Raw genomic sequence first — 13,334 nt, forward strand, 5'->3', positions numbered from 1 at the left:
CAGATCTCAGAAGCTAAGCAGAGCAGGATCTGGTTAGTACTTGGATGGGAGACCTCTTTAGAACACTGGCCGCTGTGTGTGTTTCTCCAGGTAAACCTGGAGTTGCGTCAGGAAGAGCATCCGGCCTAAAACTTGTGCCAGTTACCAATGCGGCTCTGGCTGTGTCCGCTGTGGCGACCCCAAACAAAAACTGGGAGCAGTCGAATGACCAACAACAACTACGATGTGTTAGGGTCATGAAACTAATTTAGGTTGGCCGTTTAATCAACTTTCTTGAAAAAAATGGAGTGGGCTGACGCTCGGCCCTGGGCACTCCAACATGTGGATATGTTATATATAATCTTGGTATGACATATTTAATGGCCTCACAGACCACCTCTGTCCAAACTGCTGTCTGCGCTTTTGTCTCTTTTGAGGTAGAATTAATTAATTAATTATTCAAATGGTGCCATGTTTAAAGTTGTCAGAAACTTCTAAAATGATCTGTAGTGCCCTCTGGTGGACGTTTGTCTTAACATTTGTGGTAATGTAATGAAAGTACGGAAGTATGTCGGCAGTGACGGTCACACATTTCAATTGAACTGATAGATTTATGTAGATGAATGGAGCATAAATGAACCTTTAATTTACTTACCTCAAGACTGTAGACGTGAACCTCATAAACAGTTACATGCATTCAGAAAAACAGCGGTGTACATCGTCTGTGCTAAAACCTCATTTGGATCCAGTGTGAGTAAATAAAACAAACCTCATGTGTTTCCTTCACACCTGTTTGTTGTTTACTGACAATTTCAGTTGAATTTTGTGGAAATTCCAGTTTGACAGACAGTTGGCTGACCCATATGACAGCTTGCACAGTGACACACTTTCACATTATTTGTCACTCTGAGAAACAGTCAGGTTCTACACACACACACACACACACACACACACACACACACACACACACACACACACACACACACACACACAGACATGCACACACTTGTGCATCTTTAGGACAATTAGATCTGCAACTAATTATTGTTTCATTATCCATTAATCTGTTGATGATTTTCTACGGTTCTTTGTCTGTAAATGTCACAAACCTCATCCCTTGGCAGAGTCCGACTTGGTTTTTTTAGACCAGCAAATCCTGTTTTTCGCCCCTCCTGCTTGGAACGGAATGTTTGGTATTTTTCTTTGTTACCCGATTAATTGATTTTCAAAATAATTCACAATTTTTTTTTTTTCTGTCCGGCTAAACTCTTAATGCCAATTTCACTTTACATAAACTTAAAAAAGGAAATCACTTCACACCTCTCTTGGCGGCAGGTGCGTAAGAGAGGGCAGATAAGCTGCTAAACATAAAGACAAGAACGATGGCCACTGGCCGAAACGTTGCTTGATTAAATTTATCCTGGTGTTGCAAGTGAGGCAGTGTGCGAGAACTTTACATAAACTTACAACCAAGTAATAACAGTTAGACGTAGTTTGAATGTATTCATTCCTTTTATTAATTGAATATTAGTAATTAATGACTGGTTTTTATTTTGTTCTTCCCAGCAATTACCAGAGCAAACATGGGATTGATGGAGTCATTCGTTTAATGAATGGGTCTGAAAAATGAAAAATGTCCGCATCTTTGTTTAAAAAAAAAAAAACTACTGTGCATATTCCCATCTCAAATTTTGGGTTGTGGTAGATCCAGGTGAGGACCAGTGAGCCCCCTCTTTTGGGCCATGTTGGTACCTTTTAACATGAACTATAACATAAAAACAAAGGCATACTGGCCCATCAAGTTGCATGTGAAGCCTTGTTGCCAGTGGCAGGCTCTTGGTCCACTAAGACCAGTGTTGCTTGTATTACATTGTGTACAAATAGTATGTCCTCTTCTTCATGTCCAGCAGGCTACAGATGGAGGAGCTATGGTGCCCTCACCATAATTATGGTGGGCATTGCCTTTGGCTTTCATCATCTTTACAGAGTAAGTCTCATTTTGCTTGTTACTGATTTTTGTTAACATTTAAAAATCTTAATATCCAAGACTGTCTATATCAGTGTGAGTTTTGATGGGTTTTACCATAGTTGGTTTCTCACTAAAACACCACATTTATTGACCGAAAGACAGTTTTGTCTGTTCTTAAACTAACAGACCTTTTCGGATTATGATAAACCTGAATACACTGTGGGTTTACAACTGATTGGTGGAATCGACAAAGACAACAAACTGCAGATTATAAGCAGTGAATAATGAATGAATTGACCGTGATAATAATACATATTTTCCCATTCAGTTGACTGGTTGTGTATTTTGTATCTTGGTAATACACAAGATAGTTAATTGACGTAAATGCTTTAGTATCTGCATTCTTTTGCAAATTATTTTAAATGTACAAGTTTTCCTAATTTTTGTAGCATGTTAGCTTCATGATTATTTTTTATGCTTAGGATTTTTACATAGTACTTGTCTGTAGGATATAAAACACATTGTAATGTGATGGTCTCTTTTGCAGCCTTTCCATGATATTGCACTTAAATTGGTGCAAATCTGTCAGTCAGCCGTGCGGTATGGTACCAGAATAAAAGATGCCACTACTGTTTAATAACACTTTGGAAATGTAATCAGTGCTGTTCTGCTGTATTTCACAGCATGATGTCAATTGTAGGCTGTCCCCACCTCTGCTCTCACATAAATATATGTATATTTTAAGACATAACTACACAGCAGAAAACTACTTTTTTTTTTGATGTCTTACCATCTAAAAATAATCACCCTGGTTTTTATCGGTCTTGGCAGGCCTTAAATGTGAGTGCATGAGGCCCCTTGTCCCGAGTGACATTAATCCCGCCACTGTTGTAAGTAGTAGTCTGAGTGCCATGTGGAAGCCATTATTCTTGCTGTAGAGGAGGACAGCAGCCCCAGCAGTAGCACTTGGCCGGGATGACAAGTCATTCTCCGCTGCGTGTGCGAGTGTGTGAGAGGAGAGAAAAAAGGAAGTCCATGTCACATACATGTGTTAGTCCACCTTACCTCGTCAGACACACTGGCTTCTCTTTAGATCCGGTTATGTCACTTTATTTCATCCCTTTTCACTCGGCCTCACTGGGCTGCACATGCACGTTTTGTTTACCTGAGTTTTATGTTTCTGTCCCCACAGTATTTTACCAACAGAAAACCATACGGTACCAGTTCATTGTTTGCCAGCCACTGGTAGCCTGGGAGGTGGGATTCCCCGGTGGGACGGCACAGGTTGCTGTCATGTCACTGGAGCGCAGCGTCAGTCGCACCATATGTCCAGGCTTCTGTCCGCACTTTATTTATGTTATGGCGCACCTTCTAAACACCGCCATCCCAGCAACCCACTTATTAATTACCACGTGTTGACACCCATTTTAATCTTTTTCTCTAAAAAGTGTTTATTACTCTCACTGCTTGCCACCTCAGTTGGAGTGAAAACCTGGACTAGAAAGCAGAGCGGGTCATCTCTGTGGGGTAATAAGTAATCCTCTGAGTATTTGTAAGACTAAATGTCACGTGAATGCATTTTTGTAAATTCAGCTCTGAATACACAGTCATACCTGATAGATGCATGTAAAATTTGATTAAGTCCCATTCTTCTATTAATGCAGCCAGTTCCAAACTCAGCAACACTGAAGTCTCCCATATTTTTTTTAAATGGAGAATTTTTTTTTTTGAAACTTTTAAAGGAAAACTCATTAGAAAATACAGCACAGATTTCTGTTAAAGAAATGAAAATGGTATGTTCAAATACATTAATATTTTTCATACTGAGGAAGACCCAGGGCATGTTGGATGGATTATATTTCTCAGATGGCTTGGGAATGACTCGGGATCCCCCGAGAAGAGTTACAGGACTTGGTGGAGGGTAGGGAAGTGCAGAACGAGCTGCATGGTCTGCTGCCTTTGCGACACGGACACGAATAATTGGCAGAAAGTGAAAGATTGACACTGATAGTTACCTAAGCAGCCAAATGTGAGTTGGCCTCAACTAAAAATTGTGATTCTGGACTTACTGGGTTTGGCATCTGAACTCTTCATATATAATGTTAGTATGAAAATGGACATATAATTTAAATTCCATGTCTTTGTTTTATTAATTCTGATTGTATTTGAAAACTAATGCTTTTTAAAGGTATTTGTAAACTTTATTGCAAAATCGAAACTTTGGGAATCACTGTATTAGAGAAAAGGGAGCAATGTGACATTGTTTCTGCTTTTGGCAGGCTAGGATTTAGTCTTTCTCTAGAAGCCCGTTTTTGTTGTCACTAATCCACTTAAAAAACAAATTATGTAAATTGACCTGTTTTTATAAAGTTTCTTTTTATAACTTTTGATCATAGAATTTGGGAATATGGTGAAATTGCTACAACAAAGTTTGACGTAGTGAAGATGTGTTTTAACGAGGGGATGATGCAACACCATTTTTTTTTTATCGACAGTGCATTTCCGATACTGGAACTTTAAGTATCTGCTGATACTTGTCTGCTGGTAATCTCTTACAAAATACATTTCTGAATTTACATTGCTAACCTAACCATCTATCAAAGCCTCACCACGGACCGGGGAATAAATATTCTACTTCCCTAAAGAGAAAAATACATAACCCACAACATTACTCAGATGTGCAATATAAAACTCTGATCAAGTCAGATTAAGTTTTTTGGTTTCCTGTATGGAACCCAGTCATTTTTATACTGATCCAGAATAACCGGGTTGATGCACTACTAGTTTAAACTGATTGTTGGTGAATGACCACTTTAGCTACAGTGGGGTAAAAAGGTATTTAGTCAGTCCCTGATTGTGCAAGTTCCCCTACTTAGAAAGATGAGAGGTCTGTAATTTTCATCATTGGTACACTTCAACTATGAGAGAAAAAAAATGAGTAAAAAAATCCAAGAAATCACATTGTAGGATTTTTAAAGAATTTATTTGTAAATTATGGTGGAAAATAAGTATTTGGTCAACAACAAAAGTTCAACTCAATACTTTGTAACATAATCTTTTTTGGTAATGACTGAGGTCAAACGTTTCCTGTAAGTCTTCACCAGGTTTACACACATTATAGCTGGTATTTTGGTCCATTCCTCCATGCAGATCTCCTCTAGAGCAGTGATGTTTTGGGGCTGTCGCTGGGCAACACGGACTTTCAACTCCCTCAACAAATTTTTGTATGGGGTTGAGGTCTGGAGACTGGCTAGGCTACTCCAGGACCTTGAAATGCTTTTTACAGAGCCACTCCTTCGTTGCCCGAGTGGTGTGTTTGGGATCATTGTCATGCTGGAAGACTCAGCCATGTTGCATCTTCAATGTTCTCATTGTTCTCAATTCAATGTTCTCTCTGATGGAAGGAGGTTTTGGCTTAAAATCTCATGATACATGGCCACGTTCATTCTTTCCTTAACACAGATCAGTCGTCCTGTCCCCTTTGCAGACAAACAGCCCCAAAGCATGATGTTTTCACCCCCATGCTTCACAGTAGGTATGGTGTTCTTGGGATGCAACTCAGCATTCGTCTTCCTCCAAACATGAGTAGTTGAGGTTTTACCAAAAAGTTCTATTTTGGTTTCACCTGACCACATGATATTCTCCCAATCCTCTTCTGGATCATCCATATGCTCGCTGGCAAACTTCAGATGGGCCCATACATGTACTGTCTTAAGCAGGGGGACACGCCTGGCACTGCAGGATTTGAGTCCCTCTCTGCGTAGTGTGTAGCCTTTGTTACTTTAGTCCCAGCTCTCTGCAGGTCATTCATCAGGTCCCTCTGTGTAGTTCTGGGATTTTTGTTCACCGTTCTCATGATCATTTTGGCCCCACGGGATGAGATCTTGCATGGAGCCCCAGATCGAGGGAGATTATCAATGGTCTTGTATGTCTTCCATTTTCTTACAATCGCTCCCACAGTTGATTTATTCACACCACACTGCTTGACTATTGTAGATTCACTCTTCCCAGCCTGGTGCACATCTACAATTTTCTTCCTGGTGTCTTTCGACAACTCTTTAGTCTTGGCCATGGTTGAGTTTGGAGTCTGACTGTTTGAGGCTGTGGACAGGTGTCTTTTATACAGATAACGAGTTCCAACAGATGCCATTAATACAGGTAACAGGTGGAGGACAAAAGAGCTTCTTAAAGAAGAAGTTAGAGGTCTGTGAGAGCCAGAAATCTTGCTTGTTTGTGAGTGACCAAATACTTATTTTCCATCATAATTTACAAATAAATTCTTTAAAAATCCAACAATGTGATTTCCTGGTTTACCTATGTTCTCTCATCTTTCTAAGTAGGAGAACTTGCACAATCAGGGACTGACTAAACACTTTTTTGCCCCACTGTATACTGACTAAAGCAGAAGTGTTGGTTATAATCTGTCATTGCACATTAAATCTTTGTATATCTGTGACTTTTTAAAGTACAGCAGGTCAAAGTTGAAGCAGAAAGTTGGTCAAAGTAGAAGTTAATACCAGCAGTAATTGTTAACTGCACAGTATGTTTGTGGCGCTTTTCCATGTATGGCAGACACTCAGTACTTTACAGTGATGGCTCACATTCTTCTATTTACACGCACCAATGTCCGAGTGCTACCACGCAAAGCACCGAACCGCACACTGGGACACTTCCCCCAATAATCGCAACAATTTATACTTTATTTATTCAGGGCATAAATTCTCCCGAACTTCTTTTTGCTGCAACAGACATACATGCAAACAGCTTTTGTTTAATTTTCTTTCACCCACAACATAATTATGGATAAATGTTACATATGTTTATAAGTTTTATAATCATAACACATGTTTCTTGGGCAGTAGGTGAAAAAGGGTGGACATTTATAAACTTTTGCCTCTGCTCATCCTTTCAGTCACACAGGTTCACTGCTAAATTGTCTTATTTGTGAGTTTTTTTGTTACTTTTGAGTCTGTGTGCTGAATAAATTCATTCATTCCTTAGGTGTTGCTGTGTTTCTGCATTTCCGGATCACGGCAACATTTTACATTTTATTAATAGAAAATTTGCAAAAGTTTGGAAATAAGAGCCTGATGATTACAATTTTTTTCATGTGTTATTTTGCTTGTCGTGTTTCCATTTATGTACCAGAAGCCTGATCACTGTAAGTATACACCTAATTAGACAGCTGACAAAATGAGGCTGGGTACTAATAAACCAGTGCCTTTGACCCTCCACCACCAAGGTAGCTGGGCTTGTCTTTTGCTCATCTCTCTGTCCCTTCCCACTGGAGAGAAATGTAATATTGTGCCGTGCTTTTAATTGCAGAAATACATCCTTCCCCTCATTATGGGCAGCCGTGAGGACAAGAAGCATCTGCAGAGGATGGAGAGCAACATTTCCGCAATGAGTGGCACGCTGACACAGACAGGTGAAGATTAATATCTTCATCACTTTCTCCCTCCTTAACATTTTCCCTCATTTATCTGTCGCCAAAATCGGGGGGCCCCACGCGTTTTTAACAAATGACGCCGCTGTCATTTCGCTTTAATTTGAAATTGCTTGTTTACTGTCAGGCTCGTGCTCAATTAATTACGTTTTGCAGAAAAGCTCTTAACCTCGGAATATTAATAAGGAGTTGGGAAATGACAACTTTTCTTTCACCCCACCCCCCCACCCTAATCTCTCCCTGCTACAACCTCACCCCCTTCCAAACCTCCACCACCATCATCTTCCACCTCTTCTCCGCGGGTAGCATGAAAGTTCATTTTAATTTGGTGTGCAGGACATGCATGCGGCACGGCACCGTGCAGCGTCTGTGCTCAGCACTCGTCCTCGTGTGATTAAGTGCACAGTGACAGGTGCGCTCCCATGTTGGACAGGTGAGGAATCTCAACCTGGCTGTCAGACGTGGGGAAGGGTGGGGGGTGGGCGGGTGTACGAGGGAAGCTTTCCAAGCTCTTCATCAGTATAATTAAAAATCTAGGGAGACATGAGTGAGGGAGGCGGTCTGAGAAAGTTTGATCTTGTTAGCAGTTGTGCTAAAACTAAAGTGAATGGCACAAATGGCCGGTGGAAGAAGGTTAACTGGCACTGAATCCAGTTGTAGGACAGTTGATTGTTGATGTTATTTAGCAAATGTTTTGTACCAAAGTATCCACATAAGTGTGGATAACGCAAAAAAGTCTACAGACTTATTTCCATTGTGGTCCCCAAAGTAAAGATATTGAAAAGTTTGGTGTATAGTAACTGGACTTGTTGGTCTTCAAGATATTTCTCCATTCTGGATGACTGACAATCTTCTTTGACAGACAGAGCAAATACTTAATTGCTGGAATTGAAGCGTCTCGTCATAGACCAGATACGTAGCTCAGTGGGATAAGGATTTGAGCTACCAATATGTAGACCTGGATTTGATTCCTGGTCAAGCTGCCTCTCTGTGGTGTTCATGTGACAGTTCATCTGCATTGTCTCAGTTCACCCAGCTCTAAATGGGTACAAACCTTGGCTAGCAAAGTAAGCAGCATCAGATGTGCCTCCCAGTGGTAGGGGGAGTGTTGTAGGTTCTCATTTGCATCACGTTGTGGAATATGGGGATAAAGACGGGCACGAACAGGCCTTAGGGTGTTTGTTGTGCTTACATTTTCTTCTTCATCTATAAATTAAGTGTACGAATAAAGATGATGCTGTTCTTCAATTAAAAAAAATTCTCTCCACACTGGCAATACTGTAGATCTCGGACAGCAGAGCTAGTCCATTGTCTAGGTAATAATTCATAAACAATAAATGTGGTCATATTGTTGTTCATCAAATTCAAAGAACATATGACTACTATCCCTATTGCTTCTGGGGATTTTTTTTTTTTTTTTTTTTTCTTTTTTTGAATGCATCAAATCAATTGAAGAAGCATCAATGTTTTGCCTATGTAATATTCCATCAACCTGTCTGCAATCTGTTGGATGGATAATGGTTGCTGGATAAATTACCAGAAATTCTGAACAGTTGTATTTGAACTCATATATAGTTTGTTGCATCATGTGCTTGTTACACTGCTCCGCCTAGCTAACAAACCAACAACTGCAAGGAGAAACATTTTTGGGACAAAAAATACAGTGGAATAGGAAAGTAAAGCTAGAATTATACAATCGATAGATAGCACATATGGCTTGGGATGGTGCCAAAACTTTTTGTCTGTATTGCAAGTTTGCAATAGCTAAGACATCAAAAGACATCATGAGCTGTGTTTAATGGAGCTTTGATATGTCACCAACGGTTGATCCCCCACCCCCCGGGGTTGAAATATTGCATAGTTTTTGAATTAGATTTTTAAAGGCTACACTAGAGCATGTGTTGCTTGTTTCTACTTTTCATTTTTTTCAAATACTTACAATTTTGTTATGGCCCAGTCACGCGGTACTTAACGAAGGGCAACGAGGCCCAAACGAAACAAGAAATTTGGACTTTCGTTGACATCATTTAACCTTCACCCAGCTTCGTTCCTGCAGCTGGCACTTCGTCAGGATTTTTAAACTGTCGAAAAATCTGAACGAAGAGCGACGAAAACCTCAATTCATCTGTATTTTGTTTTGCTTTCGTTCTTGACTTTTTTGTTTGTTTGCTTACTTTTTGTAACGTTAGAGTTTAGTTTGACTTCGTTCGACTAGCTGAATGTTTTCACACAGTACAGAAGCTGTTTCTGAGCGCTGCTGCTGCCGCTGCATTCATGTAATGTTGGAAATTACAGGTCAAACAGCCTCTTTGTTTTGATTTTTTTTTTTTTTTTTTTTTTGTCTGGGTGGGGGGTCAGCTTCACTGAGCTCAGACACCTTATATAGGCCAGAATTTATCTTTTCTGTGGATACAATTAATTATTTTTGCCACAAGCAACTGCTGAATTTGAAACAACAAAAAAGTTATATAATTTCTGATGGTACTGGAATGCAGCGGCAGCAGCAGCTCTTGCCTGTGCTTATTATTTTTTATTAAATATAACAATATGAGTGTAGGAATGACAATCCAGCCCTTATGTACATATGGCAACAGGTAGATGATTGAGATGATTGTATAAAGAGCTGTTCTGGAAGGCAGAATTCACGTTGTGGATCAGTGGCAGCTTGTGGAATAACTGTACATGGGGAGTCAATGTGCGGCGTTCACACGGACTGATCAGTTTACTGCTCTGATATATTCAGTCATCTTTACACTTATATTTATTCCCCCTTTTGACAGTTTTCTGTTATCAATCAATATATATGGCTTAGTAACGTAATACAGTGATAGAGCAGTGACCATGGCACACCAGAGGGTTTTTTTTTTTAATTGGAGCAAGACGGAGCACACAGCATGTCGTCAGACAGTGAAGATTCTGATGATGAGGACATTATCCCTCTTTTGTTCTGGACGTTGAACCAGACCAGGTGGTCCACCGATGCATGCACAGATCTCCTGTTAAGAAACAAACAGATGAACAAGGGGTGTAACTTTACATCTAATTCCTTTATTGCCAATGTTACTGTGTGTTTTGTGAAAAATGATTAGGAACCCCAGGCCAAACTGACTCAAACAAGCATCCTTTGTGTCACCCTCCATTCATCTCCATTAGCACGCGTTATGTATATTCAGCTGCTTTTAATGACTTATATTCCATATATGACAATCTGACTGTTTGTATAAAGTCACACTCGTGCTGTTGTTTTCTGGCTTTGTTTGTGCGTGTAAGTGGAAGTCAGCAGTTGCAGGACCTGCAGCGCAAGGAGTGGTTCCCGGAATCTGGTTAACAAATATCTGCTCGTTTATGGTCATTTTCTCCCAACTATGCAAACACGTTTCCTCTGGCTTACTTCGCTTTCCATTCTTGTTCAGCTTATCACTTTTGGCGATTTGCCAGCGGACACGCCCTGTTTTGTTTGTTGACAGAGACAGGACTTTACAATAAAGATGCAGAGGGGAGGTGGAAAATCACGCGTCTTCGCTTCAGCCAGTACAGGGACTAACTTGCTTTGAGTGCAGTAGCCAATCTGCTATTGTAGTTAATGACTGTTGTAGTTAACAGTTGGAGAGAGGGGTTGCAATTACACTGAGAGTTTTCTCCACCTGCTTTCCCTTTGTCTTCCTCCCTCTCCTCACTGCACTGAGTAATAGCAACTGACTGCCTCGCCGCTGCCAATTGCTTGAACCCGCTTTTGTTAAAGTTCATGTATTTCTCTAGTGCCGGGCGCAATGAGGTGATGTATCCTTTTGAATGGGGACCACATTAGTCTCTCTCGCCAGCCCGAGCTCGAGAGTAGGGGCCTTGACTCCCATTATGATTTGCCTACAACTTCACACAGACAATTAATGAATGGATCTTGGAACTACTTCAGCACACACAGGCTGTAATGGAATTGTGCGGCTGTTTGGGCACTCTTTGTCGGCGGGAGCCATATTGGTGACCAGCTGGCCATTACAGAGAGAGACAGGCGTGGACATATGTAGTGTACATTATATTGAGGTATTTGCTGAATAATTTACTGAATACACAATGCGCGCCCTCCTCACAGCAGCTGCAAGCCTCCCTCGCACATCATCCCGTCTCACATTTGCTCTCGCAGACGCGCACGGCTAATTCATGCCCGGCCAAAGTCGTTGACTTCATTTTTCTTGGCTTCACATCTAGGAACAAGTTATGCATTTTTGTCAAGTATCTGAGCAAGACAAAGTAATAAACTTTGTGGCCAGGCATGAAAAGAGTTGTCAAGAACAGTTGGGCTAAACCGACTGAAAAAGATGTGTGAGTGGTTAAATCAGGAGGCACAGCAGCGCTGGCTGCCAGCCTGACCCACACATCTGGATAAGCCATTTTGCGGCGAGACTAATCTAGACTAACAGGCCAGCGCTTAGTTTAGTGTGCAAACCCTGTCATCGTAACAGCTTCTTAAGCAGGAATGGCCAAGAGATTTTCGTTTTATTGCCACTATCACAGCCGGAGTGAGAAACTCAAACTGTTTGCACAGTGGATTTAAACCCCACCAGCAGTCCTGCTCAAACTGGTGTTCTGTGCGCTTAAAAAGATCAAATGTGCCGGCACCACACCCGTATTGATACAACTCCACCCATTTAAACACAGGTGTTGTGACAAGAAATTACCTTCTTTGAAAGATCAAATATTTTGTCTGTGCTGGTGTTTTTCTTTCAAAAGAAAGACAGCCGTCAAGCTCGGCTCTTTTGTTTTGTCCCGGCTGAACTAATGTGAGACGAGGCTTCTTTAACATCCCATCCAGCCGGCTGCAGCACAAGCTTTTAACCATTGGCCTGACAACCTCAGCACTGGACCGCCACAATATCTGTTGATGTTAATCCTATTAGGCTTGATTTAACACTTTACACGCCCATGATTTATATGAATGTTTATTGGTTTTCTGTAATATAATCAGCTCGGGGAAACTTAATGCATTGTTTGGTAATACACGCGTCACTAGAAGCAGGGGGCAACAAACTGTGCCTGGTGTTATTTGAAATCATACACCCTCGTCCAACACCAACACTTGAACTAATTCAATCTTCAAAGTCAATGGAAAAGGAACAATATTTATTAGGATTATGGGGGACATTTTGTCTGGCAGCCTCCTCCCAAATGAGAACCTTGTTTTTTCCTTTGTTGATCGTTTGAGGATTTAAGATGCATTAGAAGGCAGTGTCTGGGTGGATAATGGAAGGTTAGAGACTGTTATTTGATTTAAGTTCAGACACTAGAGATTAATATCTCCATCCTATGTGCCTCCCCTTCCAACCCGTTACCCCCAGCACCAGTGACCCAAAAGATGCGACTAAACGTGCTGGTATTAGCTTTGATTTTATTTCTGAGACATCCACTTTGATCGCTGACACAAGCCCTCTCATCAGTTCATACCCTGACTTGAAAGAAATGTTTTGGTTTTTTTTTATTTGACAAAAGATGTTTTGTGGCACTTAAAAAAATCTAATTTTTAAATAAATTTACCATCTTATTTGTGTTTTCTCACACAGTCAGCCAGCTACAACAGACCCTGGCATCACTCCAGGAGCTCCTAATCCAGCAGCAGGAGAAGATCCAGGAGCTCACTCAGGAACTGGCTGCAGCACAGGTAGCTACCACTGCTTCAGCAACTCAACAACTTTCATTTTTGCTAAAAAAGTTGGCTTTCAGTTAATGTTTTTTTTTACAGTTTGCCTGCTTATGATTTAGAGAAAATAAAATTTTCTTCAGGTTGTGCACCTACCCCCCCCCCCCTTTTTTTTTTTTTTTTATAATGAATTGAACTTCACATCATGTGAGGTTTTTGTTGGGAGCTGCTGATGTAATTTAGGTAGTAGATAGCTCAGTAGGATACAGAGTTGGGCTCCCAATACACAGTTGGGTTCCCAAGGACAC

At 40.7% G+C, this 13,334-nt stretch overlaps 1 protein-coding gene across 1 annotated transcript in view; it reads left to right on the forward strand.

Moving 5' to 3' along the window:
• pex14 (peroxisomal biogenesis factor 14) overlaps positions 1-13,334 on the forward strand; it is a 138,920-nt gene that overhangs the window by 110,724 nt on the left and 14,862 nt on the right. Inside the window, exons 5-7 of the mRNA XM_034173243.1 lie at positions 1,890-1,966; positions 7,274-7,376; positions 12,950-13,059. Of these exons, the coding sequence (XP_034029134.1) occupies positions 1,890-1,966; positions 7,274-7,376; positions 12,950-13,059 (290 nt within the window). The remainder of the gene's footprint in view (positions 1-1,889; positions 1,967-7,273; positions 7,377-12,949; positions 13,060-13,334) is intronic.

Source organism: Thalassophryne amazonica, chromosome 6 (genome assembly GCF_902500255.1).
Source record: "Thalassophryne amazonica chromosome 6, fThaAma1.1, whole genome shotgun sequence".
Lineage (NCBI taxonomy): Eukaryota > Metazoa > Chordata > Actinopteri > Batrachoidiformes > Batrachoididae > Thalassophryne > Thalassophryne amazonica.